We start from the raw sequence: 22228 nt of genomic DNA on the forward strand, positions 1-22228 counted from the left end.
CAAGCAAAAATAAACAGCGCCAGACAAATAATATATATATATATATAATTTATATAATATAATATATAATATTATATATATAAATATATATAATTTATATAATATATATTATATAATTTATATATATAATATATAATATTATATATATAAATATATAATTTATATTATATATATATTATTTGTCTGGTATATATAATCAGTAGTCTGTGGTTTAGCTTTTCATATTCTTATGTATTTGACCATCAGAAGTTTTAGCTTGTGGTAAGAGTCCTTCTGTCTGCTTGACTGTTACTATGTGCTTGACGTTAAATCAATCAAGACCAGACCTTCTCCTTGTTTTCTTCCAAGAGTTTTATAGTTAAGGTTTACATTTATGGTTATGATTGATTTTGAATTAATTTTTATGTATGGTACCAGATAGGAATCAGTATCACATCATCTTGATTACTCAGCTTAATAGTAAGTCTTCAGATCAAGTCGTGTTAAGTCTTCCCATGTGTTCTAATTTGAGAATTTTGACTATTCTGGGTGGTCTGAATGCTCATGAGAATTTTAGAATGTGCTTGTTCGTGTCTAAAAAACAATGTCTACTATGGTCTTGTTTTGTTTATAGTATAGTATTGGTCAATTTGGCAAGAATTGAAATCTTTATGTTCAGTGTTTATTTCAAACATGGTTTATACTCTCGCTTTCACAGTTCTGTTGTCATTTATTTCATGGTCTGTAGTTTTTAGTAGCAGGGTCTTAGATATGTATGTTGGCTGCACAGTATGTTTTATATTCCTATTACAAATAATATTTTTAAAATTTAGTTTCTGATTGTTAATTGTTAGTGTATATGACTAAATTAGGTGTTTTTATGTTGATTTTCTACTCTGCAGCCTTGCTTAATTCACTCCTCTTGGTAGCGGCTGGAGAGATTCAGTAGAGTTTTTAGTCTTGTCATCACTTTTAGCAGACTTTTCTGGGCTGGAGAGATGGCTCAGCAGTTAAGAGCACTGACTGCTCTTCCAGAGGTCCCGAGTTCAATTCCCGGCAACTATGTGATGGCTCACCACCATCCATAGTGAGGACTGGTGCCCTCTTCTGGGATGCAGGCAGAAATACAGGCAGAATACTGTAAATAAGTAGAATCTTTCATGTTTTATCTAGACTTGATATTTTTGATTTTTCTTACTGTATTCACTCAGACTTTCCATAGAATATTAAGCTGTGTGGAGACAGTAGATATCTTTGCTTTGTAAAGCAATCATTAAGTAAAGTGTTAGTTATAACTTTTTATAGGCATCTTATCAGATTGAAGAAATCTAGTTGTTATATTCTTATCAGGAATAGATACTGCAATTTATCAAATATGTTTCCTGTGTCCTTTAAGATTGTGAAAGGATGTGCTATTTTCAGCTGCTCAGATCTTAAGTTATATTAGTTTTCATTTTTAAATTCAACTTTGCAATACTATGAAAATCTTGTTTAATATTCATTTTAAATCTTGTTACTTTTGATTACAAAATTTTATTGAGTGTTCTTAAACACAGTTGAGTAGTTTGGATACTGACGTGCAATTTTGTTTTAAGTATATACCTTGTTCTTGTGTGTGGATACTTCTGGCCTTCACAGAAAGAATGAGGTGAGAATTAGTCTCTCTTTAATTTTCTGAAAGTGTTTATATAGAATTAATAGTACCATGGTGGACTTTGAAAAGGATGAATGGTAGAAAGTGGGCCTGAAGTTAATTTTGTGGAGACTTTTAAACTTCAGTTATTACTGTTAACTGTATTCTGTATCCTTGAGGGAATGTTGGTAATTTATGAATTTTGAGGAATATGCACACCTCATTTAAGTTGCTAAATTTATCAGTATAAAGTTATTCATAGGTTTTTAAATTTTTATTTTTGAGTATGTCATGACCTACTCTTCATTTTTTTTTTTTTTTTGGTCTTTTTTTGTTTTTTTTCGAGACAGGGTTTCCCTGTAGTTCCTAGAGCCTGTCCTGGAACTAGCTCTTGTAGACCAGGCTGGCCTCGAACTCAGAGATCCGCCTGCCTCTGCCTCCCGAGTGCTGGGATTAAAGGAGTGCACCACCACCGCCCGGCTCTTCATTGTTTTACTTCTTCATTTTTCCTCATTCCCTGAGACAGGGTCTTTCTATGACTTGTTTTATAGTCTATGCTGGCCTTGAACTTGGGGCAATCCACCTGCCTCTGCTTTCATAATACTGAAATTCCAATTTTGTACCTCCAGCTCCCCCCTTTTTCTAGATTCTTATCATGAATGTTGAAGCCACTGGTTAAATTTTCCCTTTTTAGTGCTGTTGTAGTTGTAACTCACATGTTGTTATGCTGTTGTTATAAAGAAGAGCAGCAGATTGCATCTCGCAACCGGGCTAGCTTAACCCCCGAAAAAACAACACAGAAACTGTATTCATTTAAACACTGCCTGGCCCATTATATCTAGCCTCTTCTTGGCTAACTCACATCTTGATTAACCCATTTCTAATAATCTGTATCACCACTTGACTGTGGTTTACTGGGATCAGTCTAACCAGCGTCCATCTCGGAGAGGAGAGCCATGGCGTCTGCCACACTGCCTTCTTCCTCCCAGAATTCTGTTCTGTCTACTACTCCCACCTAAGGGCTGCCCTATTAAAAGGCCAAGGCAGTTTTCTTTATTCAACCAATTAAAGCAACACAAGAAAGAAGATCCTCCTACACCATGCTATATTCATGTTTGCTCAGTTTATACTTGGGTATAATGGGGCTTGGTTCTTTCTAGCCTCTTTCCTTTTCTCTTTTTATTCGATTTTTTTGAGCTAAGGTATCTAAAAGAAAGTTAAAGGTGTAATGGAAACATATATTCTGGTGTAGTTCGTATCTTCAAAAGCAAGTCTGTTTATCATCACTTCAGAAAACACAGGAGAAACTTTGCTGAATACAACATCTGTTCTTAATCAAGTAAGGCAAACTAGATATAGAAATTCCCTCAGTCTGAAAAATGTCTACAGAAATTTAATGATTAAATCATACATGTGGTTCTTGCACATTATATTTCATGTGGCATTTTAGAGGGCCTTGCATCAGATTCCCAAATGTCTTAGTAATTTATATTAACAGACAAATACTGAATTTTATTATTTTTTCTACCACTTGTGATAATGAATTTTTCTTATCTTAACTTATTAATATAGGAAATCAGTTACTGATTTTTCTAATTTTAAGATTACCTTTTATTTCTAATATATACCAAACTTGGTCATCATGTATTTCTTTGGGTCTGTCATAGATTTAGATTGGTTAATGTTTACATTGAATTCTTCCAGTTGTTTTTAATAGCAAGAAGACAATGTTTTTGTTTTTTTCTTTATATTTCTTTCAGGTTTAGATTCTAATTTCACCTAGTGAACTCAAAAGTTAATCTCTTTTGTGTTAAAATTTGAACTCTTTCTTACTTTTTTACATGGAAAAGCTTAGAGTTAGATAATCTGCCTTGAAATGGCCAGGTGGGAGTATTCTTATCTTTTCATGGAATGTCCAGGTGGGAGCACTCTGCCTATCTGTTAATGAAATGGCCAGGTGGGAGCACTCTGCCTATCTGTTCATGAAATGGCCTGATGGCAGCACTCTGCATACCTGTTCAGTTTGTATGAGTAGTGAAGGACGACTCATCGGGGTTTTTGCTTCAGCTTTAATCGGTTATACTATTGTTAGGAATTGTCTATTAACATCTTAAATTTAAAAATTAGGAGATAAAGATTTATTTAATATCTTATTAACTACTTAATGTTTGCAGGATTTCCTAGGATATTTCTTTTTGTTATTTATGTTAGTAATAAATTGTTCTTTTTTAAAGTCCCATCACTGTTATCAGAAAAGTCATTTAGAGATAACTAACTTGTGGATTTTTTTTTATTCTTTCTGTTCTGTTCTATTTTTCTTTTTTCTCCTCCTCCTCCTCCTCCTCTTCCTCCTCCTCCTCCTCCTCCTCCTCCTCCTCCTCCTCCTCCTCCTCCTCCTCCTTCTTTCTTCCTTCTTCTTCTTCCCTCCTCCTCCTCCTCCTTCCTTCTTCCTTCTTTCTTCTTCCCCCCTCCTCCTCCTCCTTCTTTCTTCCTTCTTCTTCTTCCCTCCTCCTCCTCCTCCTCCTTCCTTCTTCCTTCTTTCTTCTTCCCTCCTCGCTCCGCCTTCCTTCCTTCCTCTTCCCGAGTTCCATTCTCGTCCATCCTCGCTTTCTTATCTTACTCTATCGTTCTTCCTTCCTCTTCTATCTGCGCTCACTTCTTCTTCCCCCCTCCTCCTCCTCCTTCTTTCTTCCTTCTTCTTCTTCCCTCCTCCTCCTCCTCCTCCTTCCTTCTTCCTTCTTTCTTCTTCCCCCCTCCTCCTCCTCCTTCTTTCTTCCTTCTTTCTTTTTCCCTCCTCCTCCTCCTCCTCCTCCTCCTCCTCCTCCTCCTCCTCTTTTTATTCTTTTTTTTTTCCTCGACAGGGTTTACTCTGTGTTAACAGCCTTGGCTGTCCTGGAACTAGCTCTGTAGACCAGGCTGGCCTTGAACTCACAGAGATTCTTCTGCTCTATCTCCTGAGTACTGGGATTGAAGGCATGTACCTTATTCTTTGTATCTGTTTTATAACATCTTTAGATGGATGCCTAGCTAATGATCAGATTTTAAATTTTTCTCATATTTATTAAAGATATAAAATTATATTTACTTAAATTTTTGTCTATTTCACTATTTTCTTTATGTAATGAAATGCCTTTTTTCTGAGACATAATTTTATAAATATTTTTAATTTCCAAATGTATCCCATTTTTTTGGTTATTGTCTATGTTACTGACTTCTAATGGAATTGAATAGTGGTCAGGTGCATGTATTACCAGTCCTTTCAAACTTATACTTGAGATATGGCCATATTTGATCAGCTTTTGGAAATATCCATACTTGAGCAGCCTGTGAGTTTGGCAGGTGTTGGGGGACAGTGTTCTATATATATCTAGTAGCTCAGGTTTACTAATCACATTGCACAAATCTTTATCAGTAATTTCTCTTTGACTCAGTTATTGAGAAGAATGTATCTTAACATGCTTCCATGGAAGTTTGGGTTGTATATCTCTTTATGGTTTTTGCTGTGTCTTGTACACTGAATAGATTTGTCATTCATATTAGTTTAATAAAATACTGATTGACCAGTACCCAGGCAGGAAGTATAGGCGAGGTGACCAGACTAAGAGAATTCTGGGAAGAGGAAAGGCAGAAAGTCAATCACTAGTCAGATGTAGAGGAAGCAAGATGAGAATGCCTTACTGAGAAAAGTTACCAAGCCACGTGGTTGAACATAGACAAGAATTATGGGTTAAATTAAATTGTAAGAGATAATTAATAATAAATCTGAGCTAATAGGCCAAAAGTTTATTATTAATATAAGCCTCTTTGTGGTTTTTTGGGGGACTAAACAGCTACAGGACCAGACAAGACAGAAACTTCTGTCTACAGGTTCTGATTTTCTTCCTCTATTTTGTTGCCATGTTTTTAGTTACACTTCTTAATTTTTTTACTTTTAATTAAATTTTACTCTGTGTTGCTTACCTATTTTCATATAGTGTTTATACGACATACCTTTTCAATTATTTTAATTCCAGTAGTATTTATTGTTAAACATGGTCTCATGTAGCCCAGGCTGCTTTATATTTGAGGTTGACTTGGAATTCTGATCTTCTTGCCTCATCTTCCGAGTGTTGGGATTACAAATAGTTGCTAACTTGTTCAATTTTATATGGTTCTGGAGATTGAAGCCACAAATTTGTACGTGTTAGGCAAGTATTTGTTGAACTACAGTCTTTAGGACCTTTTTTCAGTCTTTAGTTTCAGCCCTTTTTAAAAAGATTTATTTATTATGTGTACACTGTTCTGCCCTGCATGTATGCTTGGATACCAGAAGAGGGCACCAGATCTCATTACAGATGGTTGTGAGACACCATGTAGTTGCTGGAAATCGAACTCAGGACCTCTGGAAGAGCAGCCGGTGCTCTTAACCTCTGAGCCGTCTCTCCAGCTCTAATTTCAACCTTTCTATAACCTGTTTTAAACATGTAACTCTTATAAATGTTATTTGTTTTTTGTTATGTGTGTAAGGTGTATGTACACATGTGAGTGCAGATGCATGTATCTGTGTGTCCACATGCAGAGACCAGAGGATGATGATGAATGTGTTCCTCTGTCGTTCTCTTACCTTGTTCCTTTTTTTAATTAAAAATTTCCATCTCCTCACCTCCTCCCACTTTCCTCTCCTCCCCTCCACCTACACCCCCACTCCCTCCCTCTTCAGGCCAAAGAGCAGTCAGGGTTCCCTATACTATGGGAAGTCCAAGGTCCTCCCAATTCCCCCCAGGTCCAGGAAAGTGAGCATCCAAACTGACAAGGCTCCCACAGAGCCCGTCCATGGAGTAGAATCAAAGCCCAGCACCATTGTCCTTGGCTTCTCAGTCAGCCTCCACCGTGAGCCACATTCAAAGAGTTCGGTTTGATCACATGCTCCATCCGTCCCATTCCAACTGGCCTTGGTGATCTCCATTAGATCTGTCCCACCGTCTCAGTGGGTGAACGCACCCCTCGCGGTCCTGACTTCCTTGCTCATGTTCTCCTTCCTTCTGCTCCTTATTAGGACCTTGGGAGCTCAGGCCAGTGCTCCATTGTGGGTCTCTGTCTCTATCTCCATCCATCACCAGATGAAGGTTCTATGGTGATATGCAAGATAATCATCAGTGTGGCAATAGGACAAGGCCAGTTCAGGCACCCTTTCCTCTGCTGCCCAAGGAACAAGCTGGGGACATCTCCTTGGACACTTGGGAACCCCTCTAGAGTCAAGTCTCTTGCCAACCCTAAAATGGCTCCCATAATTAAGATATATACTTCCCTGCTCCCATATCCCCCTTCCTCCATCCCAACCATCCCATTCCCTCAAGCTCTCCCCATCCTCTCTTTCTCCCTTCTCTTCCCCCCATCTTACTTTGTTCTTGAGACAGAGTCTCTCACCGAACCAGAAGCTCACTTTTCGACTAGGCTGCCCAATTGCTCAGTCCCCTCCTGAGTTCTTCCTGTCTCTTCCCCCTACTGTGGGGGTTAGAAGCACCCACAGTCAGGCCCAGCTTACCATTTTATGATTTGTTATGCTCTTTATTTCCTCTTCGTGCTTGTCATCTCTTGCCTTTAATATTTTCAGTTTTCCCTTTGTTTACTTGGCTCTAATGCATTCCACATTATATTTCTGATAAAAATTATAGCAAATATACAGTTAACAAAATTTGTCAGTAGCTTTTTGTTTTCTAATATATAAATAGAGTTTCTATTTTAATTATACACTCATTGTCACTTATGATGGCATAGTTGAGGCTCTATAATCTTGCTTCATTTTATACAGAGTTCATGAGTTTCCACTCATCATTACTGATTTCTTTTCTCTCTATTATTGTGTATGTTTTTGATCTTACATCTAAGATTTTATTTCCTTTGCCTTAAAGCAACCCTTAGAAATTCTTATAATAACAAGGGTAATTCTTTTTGTTCATCTGAAACATTTGTCTTCTAAAGATGTGCGGTTTTTGTAGGATGTAGAATTTTTGACTAGCAATTTTTCTTCTTTTGCTCTTTTGAGATGGGTTTTTCTGCATAGCCCTGGCTGTCCTGGACTCACTCTGTAGCCCAGGCTGAACTTGAACAGATCCGCCTGCCTCTGCCTCCCGAGTGTGAGTGCTGGTTAAAGGCGTGCGCACCACACCCACCACCGCACAACACTTTCAAGCATATTTTATTTATTATTCTGCTGTTAACTGGCACCTATTGTTGTTATTTTTCTACTTGTTTCTTTGAAAGAAATCTGTTGTTTTTTAAATTTGTTTAAATAGTCCATCTTCACCTTAGCTTGTTTTGTAGAGTTGTCTTCAGTTACAGTGCTGCGCTTGTCAGCCTGTTAATTATGTGGTTTGTTTTACTCTCGGTTTCATTTATCTCACTTTCTTATACAGACTGTGTGTTTCAGCTAACCCAGTAATGGCTGCCTGTGAATGGATGTTCCAAGAATCCAGTAGTAGTTTAGTACACAAGACTGGATGTCTCAGTTGTCTTCAGTATATAAGAGAATCCCACTGAAGTAGGCTCTACTGCCAGTGAAGGAATGGACTTGGTAATTACCAAGAGCAAGCAGGCAAAGACAGACACGTTTTTCTTCCATGTCCTTTATGAAGGCTGCCTGCAGAAAGTGTGGCTTAGATTAAAGGTGGATCTTCCCATCTGAAAGACCCAGATTAGAAGTGAGCCTTCACACTTAACTATAAAAAAATAATCCCTCACAGGTGTGCCTAGTCATTTGGGTTTTAGTTAATTGCATATGTAGTTGACAACCAAGAAAAGCCATCACAAGCAGGAAAGGATTTATTTCACCTTACACCTCCAGGAGGGGGAAGATTCCCAAATCCTATGATAAAGGAGGTTTTAGTCAGGAAGGCTGAATAAAGCAAGGCTCTAAAATTATGAAATTATGTAATAGACACATTCACTAAATTAAATTGTACTGCATATACTTCTTCTTCCTATAATAATGAAAATGTAAATGCCACCTTCTAAGTGTGTAAGAACTTGGAGGTGAGACAGACTCTCGAACTGTAGCCCCCCGAAGGCCTGGAACTTACTAGATAGCCCAGCTGGCTGTACTAGTCACACCTAAGACAGCCCTTCTGCTTTGGCCTCCAGAGTACAAACAAGGACTAAGGCATAACCACCACATCTACCTTGTACTGACTTTAAAAGTTTTTCTGTTGATTTGATAAGGTTACAAAGGCAAAGAAGAAAGAAACTTGATGACTGCAGAGAGTTGTTTACGACAGCTTCTTAACCCAGAAAGGAAAGAGAATAGGGAGGTTGTTTAAAATCCAAGTAGGCAAGTTATGAAAAAGAGAACAAGTTTTCGTTTTCAACGACACGGGAAATCCTCATTTAGATAGAAATCAGGGTCAAGGGATAGAATTGTTGAGAGAACGAGCACATTGTCAGTTATCTCTTTGGATACTTGTAAAAGAAAACTCTAACTTGGTACAGAAAAGTCTCTGGATGACTTAACAAGAAGACCAGAGAGGGAGGTAGCTTTCCTGGTTGGTTGATTCAGTGATTAGTAGTGTCTTTATCTTTCTCTGCTCTGTCATTACTATAGAATTGATTTTTTTCCTAGCTCTACAAATAGAATTTTATAGTTGCATACATTATATATTGCATGTGTGTGTATGCGTGTCCAGAGGACAAAAATCTTTTTTTTTGACTGTATGTCTGTTTAGAAGCAATGAAACATTGCTTAAAAGTCCTTTAGAAGATTCCTCCTGTTTTGTTATCTAGAATTTGATTTTATATATCATTTATGAACTTGTGACAGACATGGGTGTAGGGTGAAAATCATTTAGAGTAGAGAGATAAGCTGGGGAAGGGCACTCTCTATAGTGACTAGTGATATATGTAATGTATAATATATATTATACAGAAAATCACTATAGTATAGTGATAACTCCTCCAGGAAGTAGATGAAAAGTTTACCAAGCAAAGATTCAGAAGAAAAACAAAGTGGAATCTGAGTCCCAACACCACTACTTAAGATATGTGTGAGTTTGATAAAGTTCCTCAATTCTCTAAATAGGTACTTCTCCATCTTAGAAGAGGAGATGCAAATCCTTCTAGGGTTGTTTTTAGAATTAAATGAACTAAGACAAAACAGATTTTAACATTTGGCAGCATCAATAAATACAGTTGCTGCTGGTGGTACTTTTATCTGTTACTTTGTACCCACAGAAAACTAGAATTTGTGTTTTAAAGAGGTTTTTTCTTTCTCTGAGGTTGTACTATAAAGTGCCTACACCAAAGCTGTTGCATTCATATCTTCTTATTTAGGGTTTGTTCGGGTTTTTTGGGGGGGGGGGGGTTGTAATCTGGTAACAAAATTTATGAACTCTTAAGTACTTTTCATTGGGAAGACATTGGAATTCAAGATCCATTTATTATAAGGGGTAAAGATTTTAAAAGTAGTAAATAAAGAATGGTAGTGGAAAATCACCAGAAAGCAAATATTCTTCCTGATTTTGATTATTCTTTCTTTTCCCATTTGTATTTGATGCCCAAAATGATTTTAAGGTATATATGACTGTGTTTCATTGAAATAAAACATATATTCAGATTATCTATTAACTATTTTCTGTTGCTTCTGGTTTTCAACCTTAAATTGTCATCTTGACTTTTTCCTTAGTGTCTTCCTTCTTTCAGGGTTTTATTGCGGTCACATGCTTATTCATGAATGCAGCAGTAACTTCATAGCAATGAATATAGTAATTGTGGAGACATACATTTAATATGGGCTGCTGCTAATGCACTTTGTTCCTGTTGTTGTGTCAACTAACCATTTACTATTTATATTTGGTAGTGTATTGGGAGGTTGGAGAATCAGCTGAGCTATAATTCTTATTTTTAATACTTGCAGATGGCTTATTCAATCAGTATATCAGTCAGCAGGAGTATAAGCCGCGGTGGAGTCAGATCATTCCTAAGAGCACCAAAGGTGAGCTGCACTGTCCTTCCTGTCCGTTGTTATTGGTTTACCCAAAAGTTCTCCCACTCTGATAATAAAGAGCACGTGTTTCCTGTAGAACATGGGTTTCTTAACTAGGTGGCAGAGTGGATTATTATACATCATTTTTTTCTCCTGAGGCTATGGATTGAACAAAGGGCCTTGTACAAGCTAGGTAAGCACTCTTACCAGTGAACTATAGTCCCAACCCTAGTTTATTGTATTTAAATTATCTTTTAAATCTTTGTTATCACTATGACAAAATGTGTTCTTTACACATTTCAGTTATTTTATAGTGCCCCTGTGAAAATCTTGTGTACAGAGTTAGATGATGTCAATTTTACATACAAAAATCAGGGAAGTTCATTTGCCAAACTAATATATTCAACTGATGGGAGAATTATGATGAAAACCTTAGACTTCCTGGTTTATATCAAATGTGATATTAGAATTCTATTATCTTAGGGCTGAGAATATAACTTAGTGTTTGAATTCTTGCTTATCTTTTATGGGAACCTGGGTTTTATCCTCAACACACATGTACATACACCATTTCCTAGATTCCTATAACTTTTTGAATAGTTGAAGCAAAGATATTTCTTCCTTTATTCTTCCTTTCACTTACTTACACTGTTTTGAAGGAGTACATGCAGAGTGTTTGATACTACCCTTTATATACTTACAAGTGAGGTTACTCCTCTAAAATTGAAAGTTTTATTATTTCTTTATAGAAAATACTTTTTCTTCTCCAGGTGATGGAGAAGATAACCGACCAGGAATGAGAGGGGGCCATCAGATGGTTATCGATGTCCAGACAGGTGAGTCACATGAGCAGTGCCCCAGCAGAGTTCTAAAGTATGGGTTGAGTTCCTCGGTCCATGCCAGAATCATTGGTCTGCGTTTCAAATGCTTTATGAGAGTGAATACACTTCTCTTTCCATTTATGAAATAGGTTAAATGTTGCTCGTTAAACCAGATGGCGAAGAGAATAACATTAATTGCATGCATGTCTGAAAGTTGACAGAGAGGAGGCTGCTGCCCAGCTGACCTTAGATACCCTAACAGAGATGCATCCTTCAAATAGCTCCACTTAATACAAAGCCAGTATTCACTCAAGCAGTTTACTTTTCTAAGAGTATTTATACCATTTTGTTACTCTGGTGTGCTGACTCAGTACCTCGGGAATAAAAATACTTCTTTTGTAGATTGAGATTATTTTGTGACTAATTAGAAAAAATACAGTATGGGTACAAAATCTTGACTATTTTCAAAAATGTTAGTAATAAGATTGACGATTTCACCTTAAACTACATATTAAATACATACAGTGACTTTAAAACTTGAGACTCTTATTAGAGTCTCTTTGGAAGTTTTCTTTCAAGGTATAGGATTTTGTATCCTGATCTGTGCTCCTCCTTGCAGATACTAGCCTCCCATACAGAAGTAGGCTTGAATACGATGTAGCCTTTTAGGCATTTGTTTTTCAGTGTCAGAGCAACAAGCGTGCCTGTTGTTTATTAAAGAGGCAAATTCTTGCTAATAATAAACTGAAGGAAACTGTCTGAGAAAAACTCTTTAATTTTCTCAGCAAAATGCTCTTTATCCAACAATGAAGTAACCTTGATACTTAAAGCCCACTTTCAAGAGGCAGGAGTTTCAGGGTGCTTATTGAAGAACAATTAATAAAAACTCAGAGAGATAAATTGGGGTTTAGCCTGAAGGTCAGAAAAGCAAAATAACCAGCCACTGGCTCTTACCTCAACCTGAGTCCAAAATGGTGATCCTGCCTCCAGGAATCTCAGAATGAGACTGTTTCTGAGAGCTGTCTCTTCCCATTTTGTAATCCTCTCTAGGGCTGGGATTAAAGGCATGCATCACTGGAATTAAAGACATGCAACCACCTGGTTTCTGTGGCAACTAGTGTGGCTACTGGGATTAAAGGTGACCAGTGGGTCTGTTTTAATTTCTGATTTTTAGGCAAGCTCTATTTATTAAAACACAGTTGAAATGCCATTACAGTTTATTACTGTGATACCTGTGGGAAAGAGACCATACATGACAGGAAAAGAACATATGTGAGAAAAAAAGATAATTTAAAGATAATGTATAGGGGGCTGGAGAGATGGCTCAGAGGTTAAGAGCACTGCCTGCTCTTCCAAAGGTCCTGAGTTCAATTCCCGGCAACCACATGGTGGCTCACAACCATCTGTAATGGGGTCTGGTGCCTTCTTCTGGCCTGCAGGGATACACACAGACAGAAAATTGTATACATAATAAATAAATAAATAAATAAATATTTAAAAAAAAAGATAATGTATAGGATTTGAAGGCAGAAAACAAAGATTCAAGTGATAAACAGATGTCATGAAAGAACTTAGTGTGAACAATGTGACGAAGATTGAAGTTTTAGAGGTCCTTATTGTGAAGCTCAAAAGATGAAGGTATAGATATCTTTTATACCATACTGTTTTATGCAATAGGGACCGAATTTCAGCAGGTTCTAAGAGGCCAATGGCCATATTGCCATTTCTGTTTGTCGAACTGTAGAAATTGTAAGAAGTATAGTGGGACAGCCAAGTGGTGATGGTGGACACCTTTAATCCCAGCACTCGGGAGGTAGAGGCAGGTGGATCTCTGTGATTTTGAGGCCAGCCTGATCTAAAGATCTAGTTCCAGGACAGCTAGGGCTTCTACACAGAAACCCTGTCTTAAAAAACAAAAACAAAATAAAAAACAAACAAAAAAGTATAGTGGGAATCACTATTATAGTCATGTGATTTTAATTTTGTATACATATATTTTACACACACACCTGTGTGGCCCATGTTTGTGTGTGTATACCCATACATAAATTTTTGCACATTTATGCATGTGTATATGGAGATAAGTTGATATCAAATGTTGTCAGTCTCTCTCCCCTGTGCTGGGATTACAATCTACATAGATAATCTGGCTTATTTAAGTGGGTGTTGGGCTCAAACTCAGGTCCTTGTGTTTATGTGACAAGCACTCTACTGCCCGAGCCATCTCCTAGCCCCTGCTTTTAATTTCTTTATGATGGCTTCTGTACTTGTAACCCTTTCATCTCAATCTCAACCTCCCTGCTCATTACTTGGTGAAAATTTAAAATACTGCATTAAATAATAATGGCAATTTTAGAGGAGACACCTTCAGTTTTCCCCCATTCAGCATGATATCTGCTATTAGTTTGTTATACACATACTTTATTATTCTGAGGTATGATTCTTGTGGTCCTGGTTTCTTTGGGACTTTTATCATGAAGGTATGTTGAATTTTCTTAGATGCCTTCTCTGTATCTGTTAGAATAATCCTGTGACTTTTGCCCCCTTGATTCTATTTATATGTTATGTTTGCTAATTTGCATGTGTTGATACCCTTGTATCCCTGGGATGAAACCGGCATGATTGTAGAATATAGTCTCTCGGTGTATCGATGAACTTGGTTTCCAAGACTTCTGTTAAGGACTTTTACATGTATATTCATCTAGGATATATGTCTCTGGTTCTTTTCATTATTTCTTCATATTTGTATATATACTTGTATATATGGTGTACTTACCATGGTAGCAGATGGATGTGCTACTTTGGCCTACTGAATGTATGTCAGTTTTATTGATTGTGGTCCCTGAATCTAACACCTCTCCTTTTAATAGTCTTTAATTGTGTCTTGGGTTTCATCTGTGGTCTAGGTAAAACAGTTGGTGTGGAGAGATTTTGTTTCAGTATAGATTGTCTTGTGTTAGATTATTCTTCCTATGTAATTATTACTGAATTTAAGGGAAAAGCTTAGACAACACATACTTATATTTGATGCCTGCAGAAGAAGTTATTGGGGATTTGTCATTTAGAAGCTCTCCTCTATCCTTCTGAACCTTGAACTGCTTACATTAAAGTGCTTTGAAACAAACAAAAGACATATGTCTCAGTTTTCCTTGAAGTTTTTAATGAAGTGAATAAAGAGGACTTTGGGCTGTTATTCATCATCAAACTTTCATGTGGCTATATTTGTACTTCTTTTTATTGTGTGTATGATTCCTGTTAGGGTATGAGTGTCAAGATACTCATATATATGGAAGTCAGGGGACAACTCTGGTCAGGTGAGCTCAGGTTTTAGGCACCACCCACTGAGCCGTCTCACTGTCTCTTGTTGACACTTGATTTGTGCACGACATTTGGCTTTCTCTGTGAACACATATTTGATCTAGTCTGTAGTTTCAGAATGGACAAACTCATTTAATTATGAATAGTGTGCCATCTTGTGGAGGTTTATACAATCAGCAGTCTGATTTACTCACTAGAGTGATAGATATTACTGTGGAGCACTTGAAGTAACAAAGCCCATTTTATTTTGCAAAAGGTGTGCAAATGATGTATAAAAGGCCAAATTCTTTACTTATGTTAACATTCCTTATTTTTAATTCACAAACAATATGTAAATTGTACTACTAGAAGTAAGTAGATCTATGATTTATGAGGTTCTGGTATCAAATGATATATTCTTGTACCAAAGAATAATTATAAGATTTATGGAGTAATAATTGATGGATTGATTGATGATTACCTGATCTGGTCTCTTAAATGAGATTGGCTTGAAATTTTGAAAATAGGCTACTGCTAACAATATTACCACCATTCCTGTGTTTTCCTTTTCCATTGTTTTGCAGCAAGTTCAGTCTCTAACCGCTCTGCTTAAGATTGTTTTTAGTTCCTTCAGTGTCTATGGAATTAAGTTTATGCCATAATAATTGGACCTTGACCATGATCTAGTCACTGTCTGTCTTTTTAAACTTCCTGTCTGCCTACTACCTTTGTGTCCAGATTTTCTGTAATTTAGTTATTCATCATACAACTTCTTTGCATGCTTTATATGATTTTAGTTTTCACTGGATCTTTACAAAAGATAAACATTTGAAAGATTAGGAAACTAGTAGTTAGGGAACTTTGGTGTCATACAGCTGTAGTTATAGAGTCAAGATTGGGGCTACAATCTGCCTGACTTTGGAGTTGATGGCTTTTCAAACATTTCTATTGTGTTGTGTTGTGTTCTGTTTATGTTTCTTTGTTATTTTACTTTGTTTGAAAGGCTTTTGTTCTGTCCCACATTCTACTGACCAGAAGACAAAGCCATATTCTGACTCCAGGACAGAGACTACTCTTACCACAAATCTGCCGAGTTCTCAGCCACATGTCCTCTTCCCCTTTAGAACACTTGTGCTTTTGCCGTCGTGTGGCACTTGGTCTATTCTGTGTTGTACTGGTTTATGTACCCTTATAGTTATGGCTAGACGGTAAGTTCTTCAAGGACAAGGACTATTTCATCTTTTTCCATTTCCTACAGTGGTTTGTGAGTTCAAATCAGTACTTTAAACTTATCAAATAGATATGCTGAAGGGCGTGGACAATGCATAGCCATGCTAACCTATATTCCTTTAAGCGGGAGAAATGGAAAGACAAGTTTGCTGCTTGAAGAAGATTAGGTGCCTAGGCTATCATGACATGTTTACAGGACTTGTGTGGGAGAGCATGGGTTTCCAGTAAACCAGCTTTCCTGCTAAGATTCCAGCTTTTCCTCTTCTTTTCTACACCTTCCTCTTACCATAATTCTCTCTAGACAGTTATATAGGTTAATCCTTTTTGTCTTTGGTGGAGTAATGACACTTTCTGGTATTTATTTCTATATGACTTATCTTTGTGAGATTTAAGTGATGAGGTGATTTAATTAAAATTTTTGTTGCACCTTTTTTATTCAGGTAAATCAAAATATTAAGTTTCTACAAAATTCATTTAGTTGTACTATTGCTTCAGTTGGACCACAAAGCATCCATGAACAAGAATAACATCTTTGCCTAATACTTTTGGGATGCTTGCCCTGTGCCAGATTTTATTTTGCTCAGCTATCAATGAGGCTGTTGTGGAAATGTGGGTTTTCTTTGCTGTGAGAGTTTATGCGTACAAAGAGACCTGCTTTTCAGAAAGAACATTGAGAACTCAGAGCCCAAGAGAAAGGGTTATTAAAGTTAATGAACCAGGGTAACCTTATCCAGAGAGTGCCCAGAAGTACTATAAAACAAAAGGTCGATTGCTACTGCTATTTTAGTTATATGGGCCTCCCTCTACAAGCTTCAGAAATTAACAGGGTTAACTGCTATTATAGTGAGGTCTTGGAAAATAATCTTAAGCCATATGAAAATTCTTTATTCTTTTTCCTGTAAAATTATGTGTCTGGGCATTATTGTATGTCATCTGGGAAGCAATGTTATTTTAACTAATTATAATGGATTGTTTTATAGTTATCAAATAAGATAAACTTTTAGTACTTTAAATAATTACCATTGTTTCATATTTTTACAATGCCAAAGGGATTCTAGGTCTTGATTGGTTTGGAATCTAGTACAGTAATACTGTTGTTACAATGTCTGAGGTACTTAGGACTGAAAGGTAGCTGGAAGTTTGTTTGTTTTCCTTCTTTTTAAATAGAAATGTTCATTTTTGACAACTTGTATAACTTAAATCTGAGGAACCTCTGAACAGAATTTTGTAAATAAAAAAACTTAAGACCGAGGAAGATAAAGTGGCTTGTGCTTGATCACTCTGTATTAATTTCTTGCCACTGTTACTAGATACCTCAGAAAAATAACTTAGGGGAAGAAAGTGTTTTGGTTCATGTTTTTAGTCCATTGTTGTAGGCATCATGGTGGCTAGGAAACAGAGAGAGAAAAGAAGGGAGGGAGGGAGGGAGGGAGGAAGGAAGGAAGGAAGGAAGGAAGGAAGGAAGGAAGGAAGGAAGGAATAAAGGGGGTGGAGGGAGGGAGGTCAAGAACCTAAGAGAAAATATTGCCCATTGTTCTAGCCAGGCAGTGGTAGTACACACCTTCAATCCCAGCACTTGAGAGGCAGGCAGATCTCAATGAGTTTGAGACCAGCCTGGCCTACAAAATGAATCCCAGGACAACCAGAGGTTACACAGAGATACCATGTCTCGAAACACACACACACACAGAGAGAGGGAGAGGGAGAGGGAGAGGGAGAGGGAGAGGGAGAGGGAGAGAGAGAGAGAGAGAGAGAGAGAGAGAGAGAGAGAGAGAGAGAGAGAGAGAGAGAGAGAGAGAGAGAGAGAATCGATCCAAAAGTAGTGCTTCTAGCTGTGACCCTGTAGGGGACAGAAGTTCAAATCCAAAATCTTTGCTAAGACACAAGGCAAGCTCTTAAAAGTAAGCCTCTTTAAAATAAGTTAGATATATTTCTAACATAAAATGACAGGATAGACATTTCCATTCTGGAGTGGAGGGACGGAGGCATAGAAATGTATCTGTAGCTCATGTCCAGCATCTGGGGTATGTGATGGTGTGAAATGAGAAAAAGACATGCATTTCAGAAACAACGTTGACAGTCCAGCTCTAAAAGGGGTTGCTTCCAACCATTTGATGATTCCATCCCTCATGGCCTCTCTTTAAGGCTAGCTTTTCTTGTTGACGTGCAGCGTTCTTCAGTATACATTCTACGTTCCTGAAATCTCTTAACTTCCTAGGTGTTCATTTGTGTCTTTGTCTTCATTCTTGCAGCTTCATGCATTTCCCTTTCAGGAACTCTATGCACATATTGTCTCACTTCTCAGCCTAACTTTGAAATCTAAGTAGAAACCTTCATGACTCTGTAACTCTAGCATTCTGTAAATCTGCGAAACCAACATCAGGTAAACTACACTGAAGTCTGTTGTTAGCTAAAGTGGGCTCAATGCCTGGGTAACCTAGCATGGTTAGCTAAATAATCTTTAGGAAATAACTTCATAGGTGAGATCAGAGTGCCCTAGAAGCACTGATTTCTCAATGAAAAGTCTTCTAATTTATTTACTCTTTGCTGTGGGTGTTCATCTGGCCAGTTCCTGAGGTGCTTCCATGTCATCTTTCCTATTGTCTCATTGAGAAGAGACTAGCTTCTTTAATGACTCGAAGCAGTTCAGAAACCGTGTCCTTCTTAGTTACAAATGTGTATACAGTTTTTCTAAACAAACTTTCTCAAATCTTTCTATCTGCCTTTTGTTCTCAGTTTTCTCTGTAAACTAAAAGCAGCTAGCAGTGACCATGTCTTCTCACCTTCTAAGCTTCTGCTGGAATTGCTGACTAAGCTCTATCTCTAGCATCCTAAGTTATCGTCTACAAACTTTCTGCAAACCAATTCCAAAGAACCATATGGCCTTGGTTACTCACCAGCAACAATCCTCCTTCTCTAGCATCAAATTTCTATATTATCAAAGCTTTTTGTGACTGTGACAAACAGTTTGGGCTTACTTTTTTTAGGGGATTTTTATCTACCTATGAAGGGGTTAGGAGAACTCATAGCCAGGAAAGAGGGCAAGAGTGCCAGGACAGCATATTGTCTCACACTCGTGTGACCTGCCTCTTACAGCTAAGGCCTCCTTCTGAGATTACCAGAAATCTCCAGAGTAGTACCACCAGCTAGGACCAAACCTTCAAGAATAGTCTTTAGGGACATTTCATTTTCAGACCATAGTGTCCAGTTAGCAACTAGAACTGAGTCTTCCTCTAGTGGGTTGTTCTTACTCTGACAGCACTGAAGCATTTGTAAATGTTTCACTCGGAAAATTTACTTAAAATTTTAAGTTATATGAAAACATGACAGAATCTTAGATGACAACCCAACTGTGAGTGGAGTCCACATGTAGTTTTGAGTTGTATGTCTTTACGGTTAGATGATAGCTGCCATGAGTCTATGTAGTCTTAAACACGCTTCCAAGGGTCAGTGACTGGACAGTTTGTAATCAGTAGGTATAACATATTTACAGAGGGGAAATTATTTAACAGAAGCAGAGGCATTGTATAGGGAGGGATCTGTGATGTGGTATCAGGTGTAAAGATCCACTGAGAAAAATTTTGTCTATAAGTGCAATAGACTCTTCAGAGTGACAAGAAATTGATTTGTCAAAATATTAGGTTAATCTTTGAAAAGGAAGACTACTACAATATATTTGGGAAAATATTAGCCAAATTTTCATGGGGTTACCATTGTTATGTATCAGTTTATTAACTTCCAGCTAGTTTTAACCATTGCTTTGGCATTAGGGAGACATCACCTTTAATGTGATCCTTTCTCTTCCCCCTCCTCCCCCCAGTAACAGCTACGTGTCCTCGTGTTACTCTTGAATTTTGCATTCCTTTAGATTTTGAGATTTTTACACTTTTGAGTAAGTCTGTCAGCCTTTAGTAGCTAAAATTTGGCTGCATTGTTAAGAAGCTGGTAAATATAAATTGTACACGGTTCAGTAGACCAGTTCTTAAACTGGCTGTATCAGATTCATCTGGGATACTTTAAAAATACAGACTTTTTAGCCACTAAAGAACTTTGGAATCAGAATCTTGGGGGACATGACCTAGTGATCTGATTTTTTAAATAAATTTGCAAAACATGTTTCTGCAGCAGTCTTTCCATATACTTAGGTTTAAGAACGGCTAAAGCACATTTTGAAAGCTACAACTTTAACAATAATACTGTGAAAACAATGAAAACTATTTTCTTAAATATTCTTTGAAACAATTGAGTGAGTCTGGTCCTTAACCCTTGTCCCTGTGGCTTTTTTTAATACATACCTTTTTGATTTTCATAGAGACTGTTTATTTGTTTGGTGGCTGGGATGGAACACAAGATCTTGCTGACTTCTGGGCATACAGTGTGAAGGAGAACCAGTGGACATGTATCTCTAGAGACACTGAGAAAGAGGCAAGTTCCTAGTCTTTTCATTCATGGGTATACACTGCTGCATGCTTGTTTTCTTCTCTGATGCTTCCCAGCAGTGGTAGCGCAAAAGAATTTTGAAGAAAATAAATTGGATGTAAGAAATCTTGCATTTGAATTTCTATCCCTGGTTCATTAATTACTGGTGTAGCCAAGTCTACTTTGTAGCATTAAATAGCAGTAGTTTTTTTTTTTTAATTTTAAGCTACTTTACCTTAGAAATGTAGTCAAGCCGGGCAGTGGTGGCACACGCCTTTAATCCCAGCACTCGGGAGGCAGAGGCAGGCAGATCTCTGAGTTCGAGGCCAGCCTGGTCTACAAGAGCTAGTTCCAGGACAGGCTCTAGAAACTACAGGGAAACCCTGTCTCGAAAAACCAAAAATAAAAAATAAAACATAAAAAAAACCCTTAGAAATGTAGTCATATAATTTCTTTTTGTGCCTTAGCCCTTTATTCTTGTTTCCAACATTCATCTTGGGTTTTTTTATTTTTTTATTTTTTTATTGCACTGGTGAGGATGGAACCTAAGCCTCAAAGTGCAGTATCACTGGACTAGTTTAGCCCCACCATCTTGTTTGTATTTCCTCTGGGAAATGTGCTATTGATGTTTTAGTTCTACACTGTCTAGCTTTTTAGAAATATATGCTTGTTTGTTTTGCCGGCATGCAAGTATGTGCATCACATGCATGTCTGGGGCCTGCAGAGGTCATTGGATCCCTAGGAACTGGAGTCATGAATGGTTGTGAGTTACCGTGTGAGTTCTAGGAAATGAATCCAGGTCCTCTGCAAGAGCAGCTAATATTCTTAACTGCTATCTGTCTCTCCAGCCCTTGTCTCATTTTGTTCATTTTGTCTCTACTTTGACCATTCACTATTTCACTGTGCATTCATGTGCTACATCACTGTATTAGACATCGATAGTCCATGTACATGGTGGTGGCTCATAACTACATCACTGTATTAGACATCGATAGTCCATGTACATGGTGGTGGCTCATAACTACATCACTGTATTAGACATCGATAGTCCATGTACATGGCGGTGGGCTCATAAGATACTGTTCAGGCTATCACAGGCATATTTGTTTATATAGATGTTGTATAGAATATTGGCACATGATAAAATTGCCTAACAATGCGTTTCTCAGGTTTAATCCTCATCATTAAGCTATACCTGTCAGTTTTTATAAGTGATATTTATTTGAATTGAAATAGTATCTATACATGTATTTGTTTTTGTGTCTGTGTATGTATAAAACATTTTTATAATGAAAATAGCTTTGTTTATGGCTTTGAATTAAATACTTACATGATTATATGCAGGAGAAAAGCAAATATTACTCATCTTTCCCCCAAAATTGTTGTAAAACTTTTACTGTATTCTTCATCTAAGCTAGTTCAGATTGTAGATTGGAAAATAAACTATAAGAAAAAAAAGCAAAAGAGAAAAAGACCTAAGTCAAACCCACTGATTTTTGTTTAGGAAGACTGATTCAAAAGATCTGGTGGTGTGCCTTCAGTCTTTGAAAATGGAGTTCTTTCTTACTCAGTCTGTTCCAAGGATTAACCATTTGGGTAATAATTATTTTTCCATAAAACCTTGAAATTCTGATTTCTTTTTCTAATCCCAGGTACATAAAAATGGTCTTCCATTTTCAGTGTTGAAGTATCATGTTTTGAAATGGTTATTTCTGTCCTTAGCAAAAATAAAAGACATATCTAAAATCTCTTAATTTATTTATTCTCAGCTTTTTTGGATTGAGTTAATTACATTTGTAACTAACTATTCATCCAGTAAGCATAGACCTCATCTTAAATTCTTCCCTATTCATTGATTGTGTCAAATTTATGCCAAAGGTCCATTGATGTCAGTAC

The 22228-nt window shown here is 37.2% G+C and overlaps 1 protein-coding gene across 2 annotated transcripts in view; it reads left to right on the top strand.

Annotated features, from left to right (window-relative positions):
* The window catches only part of Mkln1 (muskelin 1), a 127914-nt gene that overhangs the window by 62973 nt on the left and 42713 nt on the right, over nt 1-22228 (top strand). For both annotated transcript variants that reach the window (XM_038320221.2, XM_038320222.2), the window contains 3 exons: nt 10497-10574; nt 11336-11401; nt 20226-20338. In XM_038320221.2, coding sequence (XP_038176149.1) covers nt 10497-10574; nt 11336-11401; nt 20226-20338 — 257 coding nt within the window. The remainder of the gene's footprint in view (nt 1-10496; nt 10575-11335; nt 11402-20225; nt 20339-22228) is intronic.

Source organism: Arvicola amphibius, chromosome 2 (genome assembly GCF_903992535.2).
Source record: "Arvicola amphibius chromosome 2, mArvAmp1.2, whole genome shotgun sequence".
In the NCBI taxonomy this organism is placed as follows: Eukaryota; Metazoa; Chordata; class Mammalia; order Rodentia; family Cricetidae; genus Arvicola; species Arvicola amphibius.